The 25,374-nt window shown below is 44.3% G+C and overlaps 1 protein-coding gene and 1 long non-coding RNA gene across 2 annotated transcripts in view; one reads left to right on the top strand and one right to left on the bottom strand.

Annotated features, from left to right (window-relative positions):
- GMPR (guanosine monophosphate reductase) overlaps positions 1-13,212 on the bottom strand; it is a 50,324-nt gene extending 37,112 nt beyond the window's left edge. Inside the window, exons 1-4 of the mRNA XM_075493808.1 lie at positions 12,704-13,212; positions 8,278-8,397; positions 7,526-7,609; positions 5,696-5,869 (exon numbers count right to left, since the gene is read on the bottom strand). Of these exons, the coding sequence (XP_075349923.1) occupies positions 5,696-5,869; positions 7,526-7,609; positions 8,278-8,397; positions 12,704-12,790 (465 nt within the window). The 5' untranslated portion in view covers positions 12,791-13,212. The remainder of the gene's footprint in view (positions 1-5,695; positions 5,870-7,525; positions 7,610-8,277; positions 8,398-12,703) is intronic.
- Positions 12,660-15,940, top strand: LOC142405796 (uncharacterized). Its single transcript, XR_012774340.1, has 3 exons — positions 12,660-12,735; positions 14,599-14,785; positions 15,696-15,940. It is a non-coding gene; the product is annotated as an uncharacterized LOC142405796 (long non-coding RNA).
- Positions 15,941-25,374: the final 9,434 nt, after the last annotated feature.

Below are 25,374 nucleotides of genomic sequence, written 5' to 3'. Positions count from 1 at the left end.
ATATTCCAGGACTTAGCAAGTGTTTGTAGCAGTACTGATATGGGCAGAGCAGGAGGCAAATCCTAAAATCCTTACTTAATATTTTCTTAGTTTTTATTGAAACAAAACTCCTGCTGAAGTCAACAGGAGCTATCCAGAGAATGTTGGGCAAGGCCTATTCTCCACTTACTGATTTTTGGCTCCTATTTCACCATGTATTTATTTTTAATGAATTTTACTTTCCACTTTTATTAGCCTGAAACAGCTGACAAGCCACCACCTGAGGCACTTATAAAAACAATGATACTGTTAGGCAGCAATTTGTGGTCTATGACATAGGACCACTTAACTTTGCTCAAAACTGCATGATATTGATTAAAAAGAAAATAAAATAGAACAGTCGGGAAATAAAGAATATGTAATAGGTACAGTGTTTCCAGCTAAGTGCTGCTTCCTTTCTGCTCAGTGGTAATTTGTTATACTAAGTGTTGTACACTGCAAGGTGGGGTGACGGAGAGCATGCTGCTTACACCATCAAGGAAGCAGTTTACATCTGGAAGGCAGATGACTGCCGGTGCAGTATGACACACAGCACATTACAACTTGGTGAAATACTGGAGTACATGCAACAGATTCATAAACAGGAACAAACGGGTATTAAAGTCAGTGGCTCCATGAGATTTGGGATCAAATATGTATTTAACTTAAACAGCAGTGTCTTCTTATTAGCAGAGCATAGCAGGTTGTCAAACTGTCTCTTCAGAAATGCTAACCAGACGTTTAATGTTAAGTTACTGCTAGAGAATGCTAGAACTGCATATGTTGATTCAAAATGCTCATCCTAGCAGGGAAAAGCACTTATGTCCCCAGCATATATTTTTTTCCTGGAATGCATGTACACACATCAGTGGTTTCTGTCTTTCTGAATCTGCAGATCCTTAACAAATTTTCAGGGAAGATGTGAAGCTCTACATAGCAGACTTCAACCTGCCGATGACACGCTTGCTTCTTTTAGGTACCTTTTGCAGACCCCGGAGAGCACAAAAAAACCACTACAAGAGAGGCACAGCTATCTGTATGTGAAGAGACCCTAGTATCACAGCTGAAGAGCAGGGAAAGCTGTTTTCTCACATCCAGCTGAACTCTACTTCCACTAAAACCAATGCTTGCTTTACCATTGATGCCAGTATGACAGCTGAATAGAGGCAAAAGGGCTTTTGAAAGCCCCACCTGTAAGGTAAAGCCAGAATACTTCAACTAAAAAAAAAAATCTGTAAAGGTTAATATAGAAAGACTGAGACTATAGAGATGAAACCCCCTTAAAATTAACTAAGAATATAAAGCAAGTAAAGTAATTGGAACTTGTACAAAGAAGCCATTACAGACAATACATTTTTGTGGTGTATTTGGGCAAGTAGTCAGGGAACACAGTAACTGGTGGAAGTATTGTATTAGCGAAATCTATGCTCATATTAATGATGAGCCCATGTGCCAATGCATTTCTAATCTGCTGCAGAACTGGCTTTCTTGAAAGAGATATAGCCCAGTAATTATTTTACTGCTAATCTAACTTTGCTACCCCTGGCAGTAAAGTAACAGCATCAGTAACAACTGAAAGTCAGGCAAACTATCATGCTTTCAGTGCGGTCAGTTATTAGGGGCTACAACAAATTACCCTGGCTGTGGGCCTGGCCTTACACACTAAGGGCGACATTCAGCTGTACCATCACTCAGTGTGAGGTTTCAAGTAAGCATCGCCCTGGCTCATTCCAGCAGTATACAGGATGACTGAACTGTGGGTCAGTCCTGAGGGAAACCCTGGCCTCAGAAAAGTCAAAGGGAGTTTCACTACTGACTTTAATGGGATCAAGATTTCACCTAACAGGATTATAAAGGCTACAGCTTCTCTGACAGAGATACAAAATTAGTGAACACAGTAGGGCAGTACCTCTGAATTTCAGTCAGGCATCTGATACTGTGCCTCATAAAAGCCTGCTATAAATACCGACTCACACTGACTAAGACAGGAACACTGCTGCACTGATTGAAAGCTGCTGGCAAATGGCAATGGATCAAGCTGGGGAGAAGTGTCTGTGACAACAGTTCTCAAACTTTCTTCTTGTATCCTAGAGGAAAGCACAGTCTGTGCCTCCACACTATCAGGAACACTGCCAAAGGACACTTCCTACCCACCAAAGTAAGGGGTGCTTTACCATAAGATGGAGAGATGATGCCCTTTGCGAGCCTGAGCCATACCAGATGGGTGTTTGCACTCAGTATGGCGACTGACCCAAGACAGCCTCAGCGGCATCACTGTCTCCTATCCTGGGATCCCAGCTGGCCCCTGCTCTAAGGCCCCAGCCCTGGTGGACACACCATGACTGGACTGACTCTGCTGCTTGTTCCAGAGATAAACTGGGAACAGTCTGCATGGCTTTCTCTGACTGAATTCTGCCTCCATTAAGGCCCTGAGAAGTTCTGCTACTGACTCCAAGGGGAGTTTCTGGCCCCTGCTGTTTTCCTCTGCTCCTGCTTTGCAATTCCGCTTGCCTCCCTCTCTGGCCCACATCTTGCAGGTGCTACTGCATCTGCAAGCATGCTCCTGCCCCAGCCTTCCTGCCACAGTCCCTGCTCCCCTCCCTAGGGTTTCTTCTGTATAATGAACAGAGAACACTACGAAAAGAAAAATTCAGGATAAAAACTTGGCAAAGCTTGCTGGCAAAGATATCTTAGCTTGCTAAACAGACTTCCAGTGAAATGGAAGAGCCCTAACGTTTACAATTACACTAATAAATAAGGACTACGCTTACTGCAATATAAAGGCTCTGTCCCTCCATCATGAATGTCAACTGAAGTTTTGCTTTAGACTTCAGCAAGTAGGCACAACCCAAGCACATGATGCTGTGCTACAGCAAAACACCCCACTGGACCATTATTCTTGATTCTGGGGGACTGTGCTGCATTTGTGAGACACTCAGGAGACTTGAATACTGCTTCTTCCTCCATTCTCAATCTTATGAGTGATTTAAGGCAAGTCATGTTGTACCTTTGTGCCCCTGTTTGTCTTCCCCATCCTTTGTGTTCCATGGAGAAATTGATCTTCTTTGTAAATTAATATGAAACGCGGGAGTGAAAAAGAGCTTGTGTCAGAGCCAGGCAGAAGGAAATAAGGTAATGTGATTACAAAAGCAAGTATTTTAAAAAGGCAAAAACATGCATTTGAAAGGTTGTTACACAAGAGTCATCCTCCATCTGCACTGGAGTATCTGCCACAGAGAAGTACTACGTTAACCACAGTTGCTTTGCACACCACCTTTCAGCCTCAGAGCTGAACCCATGCATTCCCTGAGACCTGGCGTTGGGTTACTGTTATGTCCTGCACTGCAGCTGACTGTGGAATGAATGGTCATGCTGAGGAAAGCAAACAAGACAGCCTGTAAGGTCCTGGAGATCACTTTCAGCTATGAGAAAGCTTCTTTATTTTTATACCTTCTATTTAACTGCTAACCCTTTTGTTTGAAAGCCACAACAGCAGAGAGCATACTGCAGGCATAGCACAGAGACTTCAAAGCAGACAGAACACGTAGCAGCAGGACACTTCTTCCAGAGTATCATGAAAAGGAGCCTAGACAAGCTCCTGCATTTCAGCCAGGAATGGCTTCAAAAGGCCATTTTGGCACAGAGTGTAAAGTAAACTCATTTGGAAGTGGCGTAGAGGTGTGTGTCCCTAGTTGAATCAGAGACTTGCAGGGACTGCACAGACTCTGGAGGCTCTGGGAAACAGAAGGGTTTTGAACACCCCAAGTTTGTTAGCATGCTTACAGGAATGGAAATTATCCCTGTGCAGGAGATGAAAAACATGAGCCATATTAAACCATGTTTAGAGAAAGGAACTACAATCAGAGAAGGCACTTGAACAGGTCAGGGCTGTATATGTGCTCAAGCAGGTGGTGCTGTCAGGACAATGAGACTTGAAGTAACAATAACCTTAGTCACAGAAGCAGAGAAACTAAGCAGGTAGCTTAACAGGTGTGGGAGGTGGATGATACTGGCTCAAGGACCTTGGACTAAAATCTGGGCTTGATACCCCACTTTGACATTGACTTCCTGTGCCTTCTGGGCAATTCATCTTGGTTGAGTTCTCTCCTCAGTCAGCCAAGTCAGCAGTCAGGGGGGGTGGGGGGAGTGAGGTGGGAGGGGTGGGGGGTGGAGAAGGGGATGACACACAATTTTCTTTCTACTCCTGATAGGGAAGATTTTTTTTTTGAACTATGTGGTTTAAGCTCCCTCCCACAACTCTTCAAGCCAAAGACACTGGAGTAATCACATCACTAGGGACAATACTTCAGATCCAAAGCAAGGAAACAGCTCCTTCCCTCACTGCAGTGAACATGGAGCAGGAAGCTTAAAAAGCCCACATCTATCATTCCATACTTCCAAAAGCTCTCCCCAGAGCCATGGGAAATATGGCCATACCAAAAAGGCTCCCGCATCTGCTGGTAGCTGTTGAAGGATGCCTATTCATTACTCTATGGTAACCCAGAACCCCACAGGCATTCCAGCCCACTTCCATTTTCCAATGCCACCATCACTCAGAGGCAAGAACACCGACATGGGAGGAAGGAATGTAGTGTCCCCTGAGCTGCTTGAATGTGCAATTCCCTATTGAACGAAGTCAGAGTGTGCATTTATGACCATTTTTATGTCACATTTACTTTACGTGTGTGAAGCTTTGTGTCTGGCATGAAACAGTGAGAAAGTGTTGCCTAAACATGATTTTTTGCTGCACTGGCTTGAAGAAAGGCTGATAGCCTCATTAAGAATCTGTTGCTTGTTTGAGAATTTCTGCTATTCTCATGGAAACAAATTCAGATCCCTTTGTTCAAGGGTCCTGGGAAACAAGCAGGAGCAGTAGGGCTCTGCTGCAAGGAGTCCCATGTTGATGCAAACACCCTAGTCTTAGTGCGAAAGGGCTGGAGGAAGCATGGCATTAGCACTCTGAGAAGGGATAGTAACATCACAGGAGGTGCATGAAAAGCCCCGGCATTGACTATTTTGCTCCCTGATGACCCCATTCACAACTGCACAGCACCCCTACGATTCTTATCACAGGCGAGGATTAGTCTACATTCAGCTGTCTTCATAGTGATCTAATAGATGAAAACAGCCATTGGCCTCAACGGGCCAGAAACGTTGGCGCATTCCCACAGCAAACCTCAGCTTGGAATCACCAAAATAAACCTACACACTTTATGATTAGAGGTCACATCTGGTGTGGGAAGGAGGATGTGAGTAGGAAAAAAAATTGGATCCACCCAGCCTGCCATGCCAACATCAAACTGCTGTATCAGAGCACACATTAAACATTCCCACAGAAATTATCAGCAATGGAAGACTGACAATGCCAACATGTTATTAAACAGTCGTCATTTGGCTCAGAGTCAACATCTTGCTGAATTGAAAGGGTAGAAGAATAGAGCTGCCCTCTATATTCTCAGAAGGGTATCTGTCCACATGTATTTGTCTGGAAGACAAGAGGTTTGAGTCAGACTTTTTTTTTCTTTCTTTCTGTCTTTCTTTCTTTCCTTTTTTAAAATGAGGACTCGGAAATTGATGGAGCTACCACAGAGCTTCTGATGCCTACCAAGCAAACTCTGGGTCCTGGGTTCCTGGACAGAATTCCCACACACCCCCTCCAGCCTTTCTACACACTTACCATAATGGTGTGATGTGGGAACAGGGCACGGACAGACTTCACAAACTCCACAAAGTGCTCTGAATAGCCGTTTGCCACATCCAGGCAGATGTATCTGATAGGTGGAATGGCCTCTAGAATACTTGTTAACTTGTCCAAATCAGCTTTTCCGCTACCTGAGCTTGCTGCTACATGCTAGAAAGACAGAGAGACCAAAAGGGAGTAGTAGTTTGTAAAAACTGGGATAAACACACACTTCGTATGTCTTTTTTTGCATAGTCTTGGGAGGACTTGTGCTGGAAACTAGTGAAAATCATACTATATAACATGAAATAAATACTTTCCTGGGAGTATCAATGTGTTACTTCTGTTTTGTTTAAAGGCTCTAAAGTAAAGCAAAATTAGCATTTTATCAGCTTTTCATTCACTAATGGATTCTCACAGGCAAATATAATCACCTGAGATGGATGAAGGTTCAGCCATACTCATATTAACACAAACACAGAAGCAGCCCTAACTTGGTATATTTCCAGGAAGGTGGAGTGGCAGAATTTGGGGCACCGTCAGAGAGTGGAATCTGGGTCTTTAAGTTCACCAAGCACTCCTTTGATCTACAGAATCACAGAATATTTGAGTTTGGAAGGGATCTCTGGAGATTGTGTAGTCCAAACCCCTTGCTCAAGCAGGCTCAGCTACCATTGAAAACAAGCAGTTTGCTTCCTCCTTTGTCTTCCTATGAGTTCTTTCCAATAGAAAAATAGTTTCCACAGCTGTTGGCCCACAAAACCTCTGCAGAGATCCACAGTCACAGAGCAAGTCAATATTTAATCACTAGGAGATCCTACTCCAGTGATCATGAACCACAAATGAGCCAAGTGCCAAAGTGTTCGGACAGAGGATATTCCTGGGACCACTTTCTACCCTATAGTGGCATATAAGCAACCCTGGTGAACTTAAGCGATAGGCTGGCTTTCAGACAATCCTGTAATCAATAGCCTTTATAATTCTAAAATGTGCCCAGGTAAAGATACAATACAGCTGTGTGGTATTATTTTCTATACAGAAAAAGTTTCAAAACTGCACTGAACTCCGAGGAGGAGGGGAGACAGCCAGGCACGCTCTTATACTGCCTCTCCTGATGTAGAGGCCCGCCAGAAGAACACAGAAGATATCTGAGTACAAAAAAGTCAGAACTTAAGTCAATGTTTAAATCTACTAAATGGTGTTTCACGGTAATGGCTCAGGCTAGGACCGTCTGAACAAGTTGGGCAGCACAGCTAGCAGTAGCATAGCCTGAGCTCTAGTGCAAGGAGGTAAATGGAGGACACATATGCTCTGACAACTTTCAATGGTCATCCCTGCTTGGGCCCAGCACCTGGGCCCTTCCAGCCTGCAGGCCCTGCCTCTGCTTGCACACCTGATAGCAAAGACTCTGCCTAGCACAAGGGCATGCAGGGCCAGCTTGTGGTTGGGTTACTCAAGGGTATTCACATTTGTGGTCTTGGGCTTCTCCCTCACCAGCACTACCACAGCTCTCAACACCAACAGAAGCACAGCAGTTAGACCTATTACCAAGTATTTCCTCCTTCTTTGTTCAGGATACTTCTCTGTTTCTATTCCAGGCATATATAAACTTTGCTTTTTTGCATCTTCATATAAGCACTTTCATAATGGACTCGCATAGCTATGCTTTTTAAACCAGGACAAGCCACTTCCCTTGATGCATTTAAGAACAGCAAATATCTTCATTCCCCAAAACCTCACTTGACAACAGTATTCCCAAGAGACTCCAGTGTATGTGAGTTCAGAACAAAGCAATAAACCATAATAATTTACAGTACGAAAATGTACCTCAAGGCATTCTGGGTGATTGGCAGCAAACAGTTTCCATTCTTCCAGAGAATAATGCTTGTGAATTGCAGTGAACATTGCATGCTAGCAAAAATAAGAAAACTGATATTAATGTCCAAGTTAGTCATCTTTCCCTCAGCTGCAGAATAACAAGATATCAGAAATTCCCGTTTTAAGTATAGGTTCATCCTGCTTGAAAGAAATAGTAACAGTGAATAACAGACCAGGCAACTCCAAATGGCTCTTCAAAGGTAACTTAGCATACTTAGCCGACCTTTCAGGATCAGGTTTCTGATGTGTTTCATGAAGTTATGGTCAATATTTTGAACGTGCTGCAAGAAATTAAGGTGAGCCTTGAGGCCAGAGGCTAATTAACTAATAACTCCTGACTGCTGCAGCTTTATCCAGTAACCTACACTTCCAAAACCGTTGTCAGCTAATATTTGTTTTCTGGAAGGGAGCACAATATACACCTCAAAAACTAAGCTCTAGAAACTCCACCTGAAGCTGAGCTACACCCAAGATGAAAGCTTCCCAGTAAGCACCTCCACTGAAATTATATCTAGAGCCCTGCCCCTGGTAACTGTATTACTGTAAAAGCACAGCTGCTTTGCAGTGAAACCACACCTTCTTGTTCTGGATTTTTTTAACTCGTGCCCCCCTGTTCTCCAACATAGCTAAAACTTAACAAAGGCTGCTCACTGTCACCCAGTGGCTTCCCAGTTGGTGGAGAAATGAGAATCAAGACTTACTTTTGCCATAACCACAGCCATTTCAAATGTCCCCACAGTGTCCATGTTTGCCACTATAATGGGAATTCCTGTGTATGTCTGCTTGGAGTTGCGGAAGGTGAAAGTGCGCGTGAGGTCGACCTGCAACGAATAGGCACACATTCTTTTAAGTAACTGATTGCAATCTAACAAGAGTTTTGCCACTGACTTCAGATACAGCAGGTTTGAATACTACTTCTTCATTTTCCTCACATTTCCTGTTCTTCCTCCTTCATTCCACTATTACCTCAATTTATTTATTTTGTTACAACTTCTGCCTTCCAAATAACAAAGAAAATTAAAAAGTAAAATAATGTTTTCTGTGTTAAAGAGAGTTCTTGCTGAAGAAAAAGAGAATAAAAAAAAAAGAAACAAGTCAGAAGGGGTTGGAAAGGAAAGAGGACAATGAGGATTGTGGGTTATTTTATACAGAAATAACTTCAGCTGTTTGTTTGCTGCCTGAGAAACTCAAGTTGAAGTCCTAACTCCACAGAAGTCAGAACTGGAACTCCCTCTGTCTCCAGGGCATAGAGGGCTTTGTCCCAGTCTTTAATGTAAATGACAATATAATGAAGCAAGCTTTTACTTTTGGCTATGGTTACCAGCACTCTTGCCATACAATATGAACACTCATACCCTGCCTTATTCAACCATGAGGCTTCTAGTTTCTAAGTTAATTTCTTACAACTGCATCAGCCTTCACCTTCAAAGTTATTTCTTCTTCAGCATCCTCAAATGATCATGGTAACATCAGGCATTTTGTTCCTTACATTTGCAAGAGGTAATATCAAATTTAGATCAGTTCCCACTGGTCTACTTAGCATCTTGCAAAAAGGGAAAAAAAACCCTCTAAGAAATGCACAACTCTAAGATATTAGGTTAGTCTCTTTAGTAACAGTGAAAATGAAAGCTCTTTCATAGTTTTCATTAGTCCTCACTTCAGCTTTAATCCAGGAATATTCAGAGACCTGAAGTGAACTGAAATCCATCACCAGAAAGGAAGCAATATATAAAATACAGGACTTTGATTATTTATTTACAATATATTTTGAGCAGTCATATTGCAGGGTATATTCTGATTGATTAATATGGTAGAGGGTTTATTACTGATTTTTATAAGAAAAAGAACTTGGTACCTCAGTGATACATTGTGAAACAGGTTCTCATTTTGTATAAGCTTATAAGGGAAAGGTCACTTTGGTGAACAAGCTAAGATACATCTTAGTGGAAACTCACTCTTCTTCCCATTTACTATCAGAGAGGCCCAATTCTCCACCCATCACTGATGACATAACATTCTCATGGGAATTTCAGCTGCAGCTTACATGAGAAAACAGTATGAAGAAGATAGGTATGAAATAAGTATGAAAATTTAATGTATTTTACTCCCTTTTAATGCAATTTATTAACTAGAACCAAGGAGAAGACAAGAATATCACACAACCAGTTCTACACAGACAATAGTACCAGAACCACTGCCTTACGGTTTTACAGAGGAAAAAAATCTCTTTCAAATGAACTTAAGAAAGAGGTAGAGAAGAAGAGTATGTTTAAGAAAAGACTGAGGCAAGATGCAAAGCTATGCAAGGAACACAAGGCCATTACTCTTTCAGCGATTCTCACCTCCACTTACTGGAACTTCTCATATGTGACTTCCTTTAGCCAGCCAGCCAGATGGATCTCATGCAATTATCCACACAACTGATAATACTGTAACAGCAGGCATTTATGAGGGATAATTGCAGGACTTCCCCTAATGAGGCTTTTGTTCTATAATAACGGGAGAAATGGCATACTGGGTTGGAGATGTTTATGTGGTGCCCTAGTTCTCCAAGCAGCCAGTAGCAGATGTCTGGGAAGAGAACATAAGAATGAGGCGAGTTTTGAAAGACTCTTTCCCTTGCCTACCTTCTCAAAGCTAACTGATTTTCCTTAGTTCCTCTAGTAGCACTTCTGACCATCTCTTTGTCTCTTTCCTGAGTCATAACAGCTAATTTATAGCTTATTGTTCTATGCATTATGAGAAAATAACTTCTGACTCTAGGACTGCTCACCATCACTCAACAACAGTAAAAGTTTCTTTAGAAAGAAAAAAATGAAATGTATTCTGTAACTCCTACCTAGACCTTTGACATATGAAAGTACTAGGACATTGGCTGTTCTGTTAAAGCTCCCTGGACTTATTTGAATTTACACATTTAAATTAATGACTAGACTTCCTACAGGACACTTGTCTGGTGAACTGAAAATGGCCAGCCTGCAGAGGCAAGTCTGGCAAAGGCAAGAATAGCAGGCTATGTGAGTACCAAGACCCCACAGACAGATAATGCTGCTCCCACTCCAATCACTGCTTTAACCGATTTTGACACTTGAATTCAAGCTTCAAATTTTCTGGTACCTTTTCAAAAAGAGAAAGCACTCATGGAAAACGAAGACAGTGCAAGGAACCAAAAACAAGTACCAACATACCAGACCTACAAGAAGAGCTGCAAATACCTCGAACTGTCTCTCTAAGAAGCCGACTTAATCCTAGTTACTGCATAGAAAGCTATCCTTGTGCAAAATGAGGCATACACACCAGAGAAGCAGACGCTTGCTGATATAAGCTTCAAAGCAGCAGCTTGCTGGGTAACAGGCACTGTAGTATGCTGCCTCTGTTCCTCTGCCAGAACTATTTATTTATATTCTTGTTTTGAAGCAGACTGGGGCTGTCTATTTCAGATCCGGCTCTCACAGACACTGTTTATTCCTGTTGCTACAGCCTCAGTGATGGTGTCCAATTTCTTAACCTTCATCAGTTTTCACTGACCCCCCGTCATGACATGCACTTTTTCTCATGTGAAATGTTTTTAACAGTTCATCATAGCCACCCATTACAACCCTGCCATATCAGCTCGTGTTCCTCCTATCGTTTTCCCTTCCCAGCAGCCCTTCTTTCCACAGCCTGCAGGCAGCTAAATATACAAAACAGTGCACTTGAAGGAGCCATGTGTCACTCGGTGGAGCACAGCTCCACCTGTTTGCCAGGCAAGCACAGTGAATTTTAAAGAGGGACCGTAGGTCCCCAAGCAAATGGCCAGAAAGGCCCTACAGGCCTTATGAGCAGTAATTGCACACGATGAGGAGTTACTCAGCCAGGACACCATTCTTTGTAAATTAAAAACGACTAGCCCGAGATTACCTTTCTACTGAGAGGGCCTCTCCAATCTTACACCTTCATAATGGCAAAAAAGTTTTACTTACTTGTTGCCCTCAAAATCCCTGCCCATAGGCCCATAATAAACATGGCCACCCTGCTGCCCTTTCCAGTCTTGTCTTTCTACCTCACTTGATTTGTCTTGGTCTCTCTCTCTTACAACTCTGCTTCCCCTGGAGAAAAGCTTAATCCTCTTTCCATCCCCCAACACAACGTAATTCCTTCATTAGTCAAACTAAATCCTTCGTTAACCTTGGGGTTACATGAGGTAAACGAGAAGGCACCTTCAATCCTGAGGCAGCCATCTTTTTTGTAGAGGCAATCCTCATGGGATTTCCTGGGGTCTTTCCTGATCCCTGCTGGATCAGGAACACCCCGGCTAACAGTGGCCCTGGGCCAGCAGGGACGCAGAGCCCCAGGCAGCCTTGGCCGCCGGGGCACGGCTGGGCTCTGCCCGCGCAGGTCACGCAGCAGCAGGAGGCAGGTCGCGGGGAGTAACCTAAGTGAGGGTGAAACGCACCCCACCGCCCCAGGTTGCCACCTGATGGGATCCCAGCCCGGGGCACCCCGTGCCGTGGGAAGCGCTGCCCGCATCTTCGCTGGTTGTTTTTTATTACTACTAGTTTTTAAAAATAGCATGTCCGTTACTCGGTAATAGCACTGCCCACAGCCCCTGAGGCTGAGCGCGAAGATGCCTGCCGGCCCGTACCCCCGGCTTTTGCCGGCCCAAGCTGCGGGGCGCGTTACCGGACACCCCCCTGCCCCGGAGAGGGGCTGGCAGAGCTGTCGGTTCACCGCTGCCCCTACGGAAACCGGAGGTCACCCTCCGCTCAGCGCCGCAGAAACCCGCAGAGAGACCTATTAGGAGCAAACAATCTCCCCCCCCTCCCCCCCGCTTTTTTTATTTTTCCTGAGGAGCGGGGGAGGACAGCGCGGCACCGGCTTGCAGCGCCCGCCGCCTCCCGCTCCGCCGCGGCCGGGGCTCGCCTCGCCAAGGCGCAGGGGAGACACCGCGGGCTCCGTAACCCCGGCCCCCTCCTCCCCTCCTCCCAGGAGCAGCAGCATCTCACCCGCCACGCAACGGGCGTTTCGATCGGGGCGGGCATTGCTACGTTAGACTGGGGAATAAAAATAAAACAGGGAGGGAAGGAGGGTTAAGGAAGTTAGGCGCTGAGAACGGAGAAAAAGCATGCTGGGTTTGGATGCCCCCACCTCTGATCTGCTTTTGAGGCTGCTTCTTTTAGGTCTGAGCAGGACATCTTTAAAGTCCAGTTTGAGGTCTGCGTCTACCCGGGGCATCTTGCTGGGGTGGCGGGGGCCGGGGCTCTCCTGGCGGCGGCGGCAGCGGCAGTGGCGGCCCCGCTGCGCTCGCTCCGCTCCGCTGCACCGCGCCGCCTGCAGAGCCGCGCCGGCCAAAGCCCGCGGGTCGCGCAGGGAGCGTATTTATACGGCGCGGGGAGCGCGGCGCCGCGGCCGGGGCCCCATCGCTTTATTAGGAGAGGGTTGTTTTTAGCCGAGTAGCCGGCCGCCCCCTGCCCCTTCTCCCGCCGTGGCCTCCCCTGCTTCTCCGCCCGGCTGCGCGTTCTGTGTGTGGCTGGGGGGAGACGGGGACGCGGCGCCTGCCCGCAGCCGCCCGTGCGGGGCGAGGCGCGGGCACCGCCGGCGGCACAGCGGCTTTAAGGGCAAAGCAAGGGCAGAGGAAATGGTGCCTCCATGTGATCGAGCGGGCCGGTGCCGCTGCCGGGTGCGGGAGCCCGCCGCCGCCGGGCGGCCGTTGAGGGGCTGAGCTGACATCTTGCCCGCCCCCCTCCCCCCACCCGTTTCACCGCCCCGGACGGCAGTTGCGGACCAACGGTTGCGGACCAACCGCCGCCCGGCGCGGGGGCGGCCCCGAGGCGGCCACACTGATGGGGCTGGCGACGCTCCCCAACGTTTTTCGGGCGGCTGCGGCACGGCCCAAAACTTTGTGCCTCCAACCTTATAAAAGGGCAGCCTTTGGTCCCCCTGGCTCTGGTGGAAATCCGACTTTCTGGGGCGCTCCGCTCTGAGCCCTAACCTGGCCCCCTCCCTCCCTGTCATCCTCCGGTAACACTGAGCTGGGACCCTCCAGGACCCTCCGAGCTGGTTCCCCATCTGACTGCAAAGCAAAGGGCTGGCGCCTGTTTTCAGCGTTAGAAACGTTGAGAAATGTGCAGCTGGTTGGTCATAGGAGAGCAGTCACAGCACCAGCCACCTGGAGCTGCCTCTGCACAATAATTTCCTATTTTAGTACATGTAGAGAAGCAACAGGGAGCTTTTTTTTTTTGCCCTCCATAGCGTAGAGGAGCCTGATTTGTGACTTTGTATGATCCGTTTTCAGTGGCTAGCCACTGTTCAACATGCAGTCGCAAAACCCCCATAGCAACAGAATTACACATGCTGAGTCCATCTACATCTGCTGCCACAGGATCAATACAGGGTTACCAGATATCATATGAGATGACTTTCACAGGAGCTTGGAGCTTTGAAGTCTATTTAATTATGAAGTCAGTGGGTTCTAAGATTCAGACTTCTTTGGAAGACGCGTGGGCTAAGCCTTGTCAGTGACTGGAAACTGAAGCACGCGAGGATCATGCTGCTGGCTTCCCTTCCTCAGACACATTGCAGGATGAGGCAGTGCTCTCTTCTTTATCTGAAAGTTGCACACATCTGGTCAACACCCTGCCTCCAGCAGAGCTCTTTTACACCTCTTTGCCCAAGTGTCCCAGATACTTCAATATGACCAAGCGTGAGGCCCAGGCTTTACACAGCAGGCAGGGCATTTGAGTGCTTGCAGTTTTGAATGTCCAGGTTGAGAGGCCTTGAATGTGGTTTCCAGGAAGCCTTGAGGCTTCAGAACTCCAGATGATGTTTCAGGAGAGCCTTGCCACTGTGGGTATTTCCCACAGAGATATTCAGGTGAAACAGGACCCTTTAAAATTAGTCTCATCTGCATAACAGAGGCCATTCACTTGGTGGTTTCTCCACTGGATTCAACAATATAACAGAACTACTAAAATTAATCCTTCAGACAGATAGCCACATCTCTCACCACCTACTGTTCAGTAATAAATTAACATTTTGTTCAGGAGCAGAGAGTACTGATGAGAATGGGTTCTGTGAAAGTGGCATGCCTGTAGCAGAGGATTGAGAATGGAGAAAAAACAAATGCCTTCTGTCTGTGCCTGGCACCATGTCTTCTCTTTGCCCTCATGGCAGGCATGTGATGCTGAGAAGAAAGAAAGAAGCCACTGCACTGCACTATGAATGCAAAAGGTCAGCACTGTCGTGGGGAGTAGGAGATGGAGGCTAGCAGTGATACTTGTAAGCCCCAGAAAATCATGCCTGATGCTGTTTCCGATTTCCCGTATTTTAATTTTAGTTTCCACTCACAGAACTCACTGTGCTATTTTTCTGTAGATTACAGTATCTGCTAATATCCAATATTTTCCCCATGTACACGTACCAACAGACCAGTCAGGTCTCTCAGATCAGCTCTGATCATCTTGAAAATTTACAAAATCCTCCATTTTCTTACTTCAAGATATGTTTTCTGTAATTAAAATTACGGTTTCTTGCTGAACCATCTCTGTCTATTTCAGTGTCCTTTCTGAAGTATGGACACCAGAAAGGACATGATCAGTAATCACATTAATATCATAGCCAGCAATGAAGATCACCTCGCTATGTATCTTTGCTGTTCCTCCTTACACCTGCAGTGATCCCGTATTATCTCTTTGTGCTATGGAAGAAAGAGCTCTTCAGCCAGGCTGTATGCAGTTTTGGTATTTATCCTGTAAGTGCAAATGAGCTATCACTGATTTCAGAAATTAGCATATATAAATTATTCCAGCTACTTTCTTTCAGAGCTGTTCTTTTCTCTACTTCATTGTTTTATATTTATACCTAAAAGCAGATGGAACAATGCACTCAAAATTGAGAACTTATCAGCCACTGTAGCTGAAAAGACCAATGCCAGTGTAGCTTCATAGGTCTTCTGACAGTTTCCTGAACTTGGTGTTTTTGAGAAGAGGGAGAAGTGGTCATAATAATGCAAATAGTTATTACCATGTCTCAAGAAGAAGTATCTATCTGACTTCGGCCTACGATTATCTAAGAGTTACTGGTCTCCTTGTGATTTTCATCCTGTTAATGTAATTGTAAATGCTGTTGTATTTCATAATAGAAATGAGTTCACAAATGGGATCTGGTGACAAAGGACATGGAAGAGGCAGAGGTACTCATTGGCATCTTCACCTTGGTCTTCCCTGGTAAGATTTGCCCTAGGAATCCCAGGCCTCTGAGACCCATGGGAAAGTCAGGAGCAGTGAAGACTTACCCTCAGAAGAGCAGGATCAGGTTGGGGAGGGGGGAAAGGCTTCCTGAGGACTAGAAAAAGCAAATGTCAGTCCTGTCTTCGAGAAGAGCAAGAAGGAGGAAGGATCTGGGGAACTACAGGCCAGTCTGCCTCACTTTGATGCCTGGGAAGGTGATGGAGCAAATAATCCTGGAAAGCATTTCCAAACGCATGAAGGACAAGAAGGTGACTGGAAGTAGTTGGCATGCATTTACAAAGACAAAATCATGCTCAGCTAACCTGATTACCTTCTACGATGAAATGACTAGTTTGGTGGATGAGGGGAGAGCAATGGATGTTGTTTATTTTTGCTTTGGCAAGGCTTTTGACAGACTCCCATAACATCTTCATAGACAAATTGAAGTGCGGACTAGCTAAAAGGACAATGAAGTGGATTGAAAACTAACTGAACTTCTGGGCTTAAAGGGTTGTGATCAGTGACATGAAGTCCAGCTGGAGGCCAGCTATTTGTGGTGTACCAGGTTAATTATATATGGCATTAAAAACACCCCTTTTTATCCATGCTCACTTTTCTTCTAATTTAAATAAGAACACTTTCCTCACCAACTCCTTGCTGCTGAAAAAGGCATTCAGTGATAACCTTAAATTACAAGCACTTCTGAGCACCAGAAAGACCTCTAGGGTGAATGCTTGATGAGTTGTCATTATTTATCAACAGAAACTCTGGTCAGAGCAGATGCACAGCTCACACAACTGAAGACGCATGCTGACTTCTTCGCTGTCGTTCCTAGGAAAATACTGTAGCCTCATATAGCTCCATATATGGATTATTACATAACATAATTAGCATATGTGTTTAAGGAGTGCAGTGAGCAGTAGTGAAAGCATTGCTCAGCTGGCAAGTACTCCCGCAAACTGTGTGTCACAACTTCCCAGCAAAATCCCATATCTGGAAAGAACAACATGCTGCAGGACATGTGTGATGAAGATCTTTCACTGTTAGGAGAAGTGGTACGTTCGGGAAAAGAGCCTTGTTTTTCTTATGAGAAATTTAAATCACTTTTATTATTCTGTTTGAATTCGGGCCTTGTCTACACTGAATAGCATTTCCCAGTAGATGGATCAAGAGACCTAACTCGGCAAACCCTGCAAATGCAAGCAGAAGATTTTCTTTTGGTTGTGGAGATAAAGGGGTTTCTCTGAACTATCACTAGTATTACAGCATCTACACTAGGGCTTTTGCTGGCTTTGATAGCCACCAGAAATGGGAGGAGTGGGCCTGACACCCCTGACTCACACAGCTGTGTCAAGTAGACTTCAGCCACATGCATGAAGATCACTTGTTATGAAGTAAACAGACTCGTATGCCGTAAGTATTTTCAGTAATTTCAAAGGTTCTAGGGTAGACCACTAATCATAAGCTGAATCCCAGGCCCACACTGAATTCAGTAGGACATCCTCTCATTCAAGGTACAATTTACTTAGGAGTAAGTGACAGTATCCATTCCTATTTGATTTCAGCATGTTTCACAGCAATTAATTAATAATGAGACTCTGACCTTCCTTGGCTTATGAAATACGTTTAGAGTCTCTCTGTGCTGATAAATAAAATGGCCCAAGCCCAATCTCTGTCCCTGCAAGGCAAGGGACAGAGTGTTGCTCACACGTAGCATCCATTCAGATGCCATATGTGAGCTTCAAGGGGTTTCACTCACACTGCATATTGGAAACTGTCTGATGCTGTTCCCTGAACTGTCTTCAGACTACCTGGCAGAGTGCTAGTTGGCCAGGTTGTCCAAGGGAGTGTGATACTAATTAAAGAGTACGGACCATTGCATGGTAGAGCTTATGGCCATGCACTGGTCCAGTTTGGTTTACTATAGGGCTTTACTGTTATGGAAAAGGTCTGTAGATTTTATTTAAATGGGACAAAACCTGTTGTATACTATCCATTGTCACCTGATATTTCTGTAAATTACATCCAAGTCCCACATACTGTAAAAGAAAGTGAGATTCTCTCCATGGAAATTTTAAGCCATCTCACAGGATGGAACAGGTATTCTGTGGCTGCTACAGAGCTTTGCATACAGAGCCAGTCTCTCCTCAGTGGTGCCCACTGGCAAAACAAGAAGCGATGGACGCAAACTGAAACACATGAAATTCCACCTGAACATAAGAAACACTTTTTTTTCCTGTGAAGGCGGTGGAACACTGGCACAGGCTGTCCAGAGAGGCTGTGGAGTCTCTGTCCTTGGAGACATTCAAAACCTGACTGGACACGGTCCTGGGCAACCTGCCTTGGCTGACCCTGCTTGAGCAGGGCTTGGACTACATGATCTCGAGAAGTCCCTACCAACCTCAGCCACTCTGTGATTCAGTGGTTCTGTACATTACTTTGTCATTGCAGCATATCTTCCCTTGCAAGATCTCAAGGGGCTTTAAAAATTCTGGTAATAAAATACTTTACTTGATGGTCATAAGCATTGTTAAAGCTTGTTTATGTAAGAGAAAGGCATGAAAAGACAAATTCAGGGATGAAGCAAAATCCTGTCCAAGTTACCTATCAGAACTCTGATTATGATCTCACACTGGCTTTATGGCAATAAAACTCTACTGACTTCAGTGGAGTTGTCCCTACTTAATAACACTACAGGGAGAAATAGGCTGTGGAGTAAACTCATCAGAGACACGTGGCAAAGTGCCATAGCCTACATTGATTTGGCATTTGTAGCAAGTTGACTTCAGGCAGCAAATATAGTGGACTCACTCCCATTAGCATCATTAGGATTTGTTACCACCAAAACATGGTGAAATTTGGCCTTGAATTGTAAGCCATCATGGCCGAAGTCATACAGAGGGTCATTTTTAGGGTTGGTACTGAAACCAAAAAGGAGTTCTCAACTCTCATCTCAGGGTATGTTCAGCCTGGCAGAACTCCATGTCATGCTCTCTGTTCAAGCTCCTCCTCTGCTCTCATGAGGTTTTGTCTGTGTGTTGTATACACATTGCCTGTGGGCCCACAAAGTCACTTCTTCATCAGCCTCTTCCTAGCCGCACCCAGTGTGGTTATCCACAACACCACAAAGCTCAATAGGGAAGGGGCACTCTGACAACAGACCCTATCTATTCTTTTTCCTTACATATCTGAAAAAGTTCCTTGGTGTGCCATTCATGGCTCCTTGGACTCCTTTTGGGAGGGGTGGGCATTTCTAGGGCTTCTCCTACGTTTCCCTCCTTCCGAATCTTGCTTTGGCCCTGGAGCCTCATGCATGCCCATGTTTTTGCATCTGTTTTCCTCTAAAATCATTAGACAGCCTGGCTACTTGGCCTCCCCATCTCAGATTGAGGGGATAGAGGTCTTTTGTCTTGACAGGACATAAGCTGTTTTACCAGGATTTTCTGAAAGTTACTAGACCAAACAGCAGCACAAGTGAGGTAGCAAAACTGCCTCAGTAAATAAGAAATTATATTTCCAAATAAATAAATAAAGCAATAGTGCACAACTGCAGAAGGATTTGGACTGGGAAGCACTCAGCAAAAATGAACTTCTGGTGTTGCCCGTGTACCAGCTGACGATTTTTTGTCAGCAAATCACCTACTATCATGACAGTGCATGAAAATTTCACCATGTGACAAGCCAGACTCTACCGGGTCTGACCGTACCCCCTCTGCCCCCCAGTGTTTGCATTCAAACTTGGATGCAAGCTTGCACCTGAACTTCATTCATCATTTCTAGCCTGGAAACTCTCAATAACCCAGTGTCAATTCAACCTGCTTATGTAAAGAGAGGATAACACTGGATGCAAGAAGTAATTTTGCACAAGTGTTTTTCTAGCAAGCAGTTGATTTTACAGTATGCAATAGAGAAGTCCCAGCACTGCTGGGGCAGCACAAATACTAATATTGCTCTTTGCCTCTTAATTTTTTTGATTTTTATTTTTAATGTACCCGTATCACTATGCTGCTTCCTTCATGTTAACTTATTTCTTGTGGAATTAGTGAGTTGTAGGTTTATCACTGAGTTTGTGTTACTCAGGATCAAGGTGGTTAACACAGAAAACAAACAAAAAAAATAGTTCTCTTGTGCTTAACACCGTTGATTTGTTCAGTCCCTCGGGCGCAAGACAGACTGAAGTCCTGAAAGTCCATTTCCTGCTTATGGAGAAGGGTCAGGACATTGCCTCTTTTAACCCTGGTAACTGGGGTTTTTTGGTTTGGTGCCCACAGTCTGTTTGAATAAGCGTGCTGCCATTGCTATATGAAAGAAATGAAAGGCACATCATTAATTTTAAAAACCCCATTATATAACCAAATGGCATTTTCTTTACTTTCTGGGCTTTCCTTGACATTTTTCTGTTAGGTGGAAATCTTGCTACAAATTTTAAACTGGAAAAATGTTTCTAAACTATGAACATCTGGTAATGACTAGCTTTCAAACCCAATTTAATGTTTATTTAAAGAAAAACTTAATAACTTTGCTGCCCAACTGCACCATCTACAGGCAAAACCCCTCCATGTTGTTGATAGTACAAAATGTTAGAACTGTATTAAGGACTTTCTTTAATCATTGCAATTAATAAATAAAAGTGGAAATTTCCAATTTTAATCTCAATAAATATGAGGTTTTCATGCCTTTTGTGTTTAAAATTACATTTCCCATAACTTTAAATACCTTGTACACTTTGGCCAGGGAGTTTTGCTTCTGCAGAACTTGTGTTAATTTGCATCTTATCATGGGGAAATAGAAAACAAGATTGGCTTGGACCTTTATTGCATTTTAAGAGTTTAATGGGATGCAGATAAAAGCTGCTGCATTTATCAGCTGTCACACTTTTTCAGAAAGACACCTACATAAGGATTATGATTAACATCAACTCAGTTGTCACCACTATGCCTTTCTTACCCGTAATTCCTCACTGCCTGAAGTTAAAGATATTCTTAAAATGACCTAGAAAATGCTGCCTCTCTTTCCCACAGCAAATAAAACCTTGCTAAATATTCTCGTATATCATTATGATAAAACGGGAAGGGAAAATTTAATGTCTGAGCTTGTAAAATATGCACTAGTTTTGCAAGGCTGTTTAAAAAGTGAAGATTATTAGCATGTGAGGCCACAGTAGCTGCACATCTGTAGCTATCGGCTTATATCTAACATGCGGTTCGGGTGTCTGTCATATTTCAGTAATCAAATAGCACAAATATGATGTGAAACTGACAGATCAAATCTCATGAATTGCCCTCCTCCTTTTCAGGAAGAAAGCAGATCCTCTTTAGCTGTTCTCTTCTTCCTGTGAACACACGTGTTTAAAAAAATATATCTAGGGGTAAACTAAAATGAAATACAGTCCTTAAACATGGTAGATAGACATATGCATTCTGTCAAGAAAATTCAGAGGAATTTAAGTGATTTTGTTCTGGTAAGAGAACGAGGGGCTAAATTCAAGATCAATTCTCTACTTGGATTTTAGTCTTGTATATAATGCCTTTGCTGGGAAACTCTGTGGAGCAAGAAGGTTATTTGTCGTACTGTGTGTACAGCACCCAGAGACAGCAAGACATGGATCCTGATTACAATCTTTTTGCATTAGTATAATGAATACTTCCTAAAATACTGCATATTTTTGGTCTGGTTTTCCACATCCTTGCCTAGGAAGTTGTCTATTATTTTGCATTTTGATTGTTACCTACCTGTCTCTCCTTTTTTCCCCTTTTTCTGTACAGCAGTGCTGTTTTTGGATGTTAAAAGAGTTAGCATGTTTCACCCCTGTCGTCCATATTTCAGCAAAGGCAGAAGTCACTTCCATACGTGGTTTGCAGAGCGCTTTGGGATCCTTCAGGATGAAAGGTGTGATATAAATATAGGCTACCATTCATTCCCTTTTTTTGGCAGCACACACAGTGCTAATAGGTTTTGCTTTCATCTTGAGCTCCCCTGACTAAACTGTCAAACATCTCAGTAATACCATGAACGTTTGCTTCAGGCACAGTCATAATCACCGTTCTGTTAGCTCTGTCCTTACAAAAGGATGGCTATTCTCCAGGCACACAATTGACTCTCCTACTACCAAATGCCTCTTTATTCTTATCGTCCTCAGTAGGTTCTCTTGCAATTTCCCTTGAGTTTCCTTGCTTCGGTCTAATCCTCTGGATCTCATTCATGTCCCATTTCCCATGTCAGTTCACCTGCAGTACACTGTAAAGCCTGTGCTGCTCCTGTATCCTGAGCGAAAAGGACCAGCATAGGGGTATTTCTTTGGACTTCTGAGTCCTGTGTCTGTCTGTCTTCCTTCCACTGTGTTTAGATGGCAAAGGCGCTTCCTCTTTACACAGAGCACTGTGAGGAAACAATAATCAGCTTCTCCAGGATACCTAAGCAGCACCTCATTCTCTTCTCAGGAAGAAAGAGGCAAAACACAATTGCTTTTCTGAGCCCTTCTGCCCAGCTCTGTGGGAAAGGGAATAATTAGCCTCATTAAGCTACAGGGCCAGCAGCCCCTTGCCTTCCCCTTACTTGACCCCACTGTATTAGAGCTGCAGCCAGTCCCACAGTAAATACAGCTGAGCAGGCAGGCTGCTCCCAGCTGTGGTCACATCGCCGCTCCCTGCTCTTTCTCATGTGCTGCTGTGGCACCCACCCAAGGCCGCACAATTGGCCCTTAGAGAGCTCCGATGGTAAATGCAGAATATGGCGAGGCATTTCCTCACACTCCGCCTTTTTCCTTCCTCATTATTTTAGCTGAATTATTTTTGCTCCCATGTTTCTGGACCCTCTTGCATTCAACTGCAGGCTACTTCTTTTCACCCTGACACGCTGCTGTCAGGTGGTAATATATCGCTCACCCGAACAAGAGCTTGTCAAGAAAATCAATGAGCTGCAGTGTCCCTTTGGGGCCAGGCAAACAAGTCTTGTGGAATTTGTTAAATGAGATGTGTGGGGCTACACTGTCATGTGGAGAAAAAGATAGGAATAAATAAATGGCTATAAACATTTGATTTCCTGATCTTTGAAATTGATCCACTTGAATCACTCCATCTAGTGCCCAATTTGGCAAAAAGACATCTTTCCTAACTCCTGATTACTTTCCTAATCCTACATTTGGGCTGTGGTGTAGCAGACTGGTATATTCCATGGCATAGAATCTAGCTTCCCTCACTTACATAAGTGTAAACTAGGACTACGTCTACAGGAGCCAATGATAGTGTCATCATGTAAAACTCATGTGTATGATCAAAAGGAGTCCTTGTTTTTCTTTTCCCACAACTCAGAACAGAGCTCAGAAATGCAGAACCATTTTGATATTTAAAAACCATTTGATATTTAATCAGAACAGAAATGTGGCATGTGAAGAACATGGGCATATATCTGAGCTGAGCTTTGGGAGACATTAATAATGAATTATGCTGATAAAGAACAGCTGTATTCTTACATCAGAAACCATGGGGACAAATAATTAATTTGCCTTCATTAATTTCCCAATTCTTTCCTGGCAAAAAGTCGAGAAATGCTTAGACTACAGATCTAATTGCCATGACGAGAGTGTATGCATTAAGAGATTGTATCAATTATTGGGCCATGAGACGTTATTATGAAAGCTGATTTCTGCTTCTGCAATGTTAAGACCCCCCTTCCCCCACCCTGTCACTTTTTTTAGTTGGCTACTAACAGGCAGTATGGAGAAAAGAATGTGATAAAATGTTGACGATAACTTTCTTATTTGATAGAGAGGAGTCTGAACCTGTTTCTTAATCTCAGCTGAGCAGGGCTGCACACAGCTGTGAGGTGGAAGGGGGGAACAGGGTACAATGTTAATTCCCTCTTGAATGACAACAATATGGAGGCCACAGCTTATTTGTCCCCCTGCTCACTCTAGACTATGAAAAAAAAGTAATCCCTAGGTTTACATTTGCTGGCTAAAGTGTCGTTTGGAAATAAAAAAGGAAAATCAAACCAGTTGATCAGATGAACGTGGGAGTTGAGTTGGGTGGCAGAGGAGAAGGGTAATGGAGGGATGAAGGGTTGTGTACCAAATGTTTTCGAAGGGAGGATGCAGATTCCACTTACCATGCTGGAGAGGAGCACTGTGCCTCTACTACCATGGGGAGTGCAAGCCAGAGGGCAGGGGAAATGCTGTGACACACTCAAAGCTCAGCTGCCCCTGGCTCCCAATGAGCCATCTCATGCAACAGCCCCTTCCAAGAGGCGGCTTGTCACTGACCTCTGCCCAGCGGTGGCCCATGATAGCATTGCAGGATGTGATGGGATATGTGGTGGTGGGCTTGGCTGGAGGGGAAATACATACAAGACTTTTTCTAGCTTGTCCATGCTACAGATGGAGCATTCTTCCCTTATATGCCTCTGATGCAGGAGCATAATGTGGATTTAAATTTGTGTTTTAGAGAACAATAGGGACATAGACTTACACAGAGTGCATACATACAAAGACTATACATCACAAACACTCCTATTGCAGCAAGCCTACAGATTGAAGAAATTATTAGGAACTGGTAGATATTCAAAGGACAGAATGGGACTCCAGTTCCTGGGAAATACAGGCTAAACCTCAGCTGGTATAGCTCTTCTGAAAGATGTAGACCTTATATTTATAATTGATCAAGTGCCTTTGAGTGAGTCAAATTTTATTTCAGTGGCAGGCAGATCAGAAATCTTGGCATTGTTTTTTGTCATGAAGCAATCTTGACAAGTATATATGGCTGCTACTTAAAAATTCCTACTGCGTCTTTGAAACACTTCCAGGCATCACTTAATCAGGTGAAGGAGATCTTAGCTCACTCCTTGTTCTCATTCAGGTTTGCCAATTATAGCTTGTCTAGAATTTCGTCTCCTCTTACTTGCAAACGTCTCTTCAATTCTTGCTAATTTCTGCAGCTAGACTGAGTGATCAGAACCAATGTTTCTGGCATGCATATGTGCTCTCTCCCTGTGCACCGTGCTGGCCACGCTGGTGAGCTCCGTGAGCCCTCCGGCCTGGCTGGATATAGGTCTGGTATTTTGTTTAGCATGGGCCAGGAGGGCTTGAGAGATAGGAGCGCAAGGCTGCACAGCACTCCTTCGTTACATGGTGCAGGTTACACATCAGCAGCAGGAGTGCCAGCTATGTTGTAGCTCTCCTACAAAATCTATGCACATGGAATGATTTGGGGAAGCTATTTATGTATAGTTTATAAATTCAGTTTTTTACTGGGGGCTCTTTATGCATAACCACTGGTTGAACTGGACTCCATTTGGATATCTGCTGCTGTTTTTCTCCCATGTTGGACTGTAATCTTGGGTGCTGGAGGCACCAGGCTGCCCTGACAGGGGAGCTATCTGAGGTGCTTTCTTCCAGGCAAGAAGTTGGCTCCTACCGCAGAACAGATTCATCAGAGAGTGCTTGTTGAGCATGAAAATTATCTGGTAGAAGTCCTTGTACTTAATAGAGCAAGCACTATTCTATTTTGGTCACCCAGTTTTACAGCCTCAGGCTGCAGAGGGCTGGTATTACAGCTGACCCCACTGACTGGTGAGAAAGACTGATGGAGTCTTGAG

This window comes from Mycteria americana, chromosome 2 (genome assembly GCF_035582795.1).
Source record: "Mycteria americana isolate JAX WOST 10 ecotype Jacksonville Zoo and Gardens chromosome 2, USCA_MyAme_1.0, whole genome shotgun sequence".
NCBI lineage: Eukaryota > Metazoa > Chordata > Aves > Ciconiiformes > Ciconiidae > Mycteria > Mycteria americana.
This window is presented reverse-complemented; position numbering and strand designations above follow the sequence as displayed.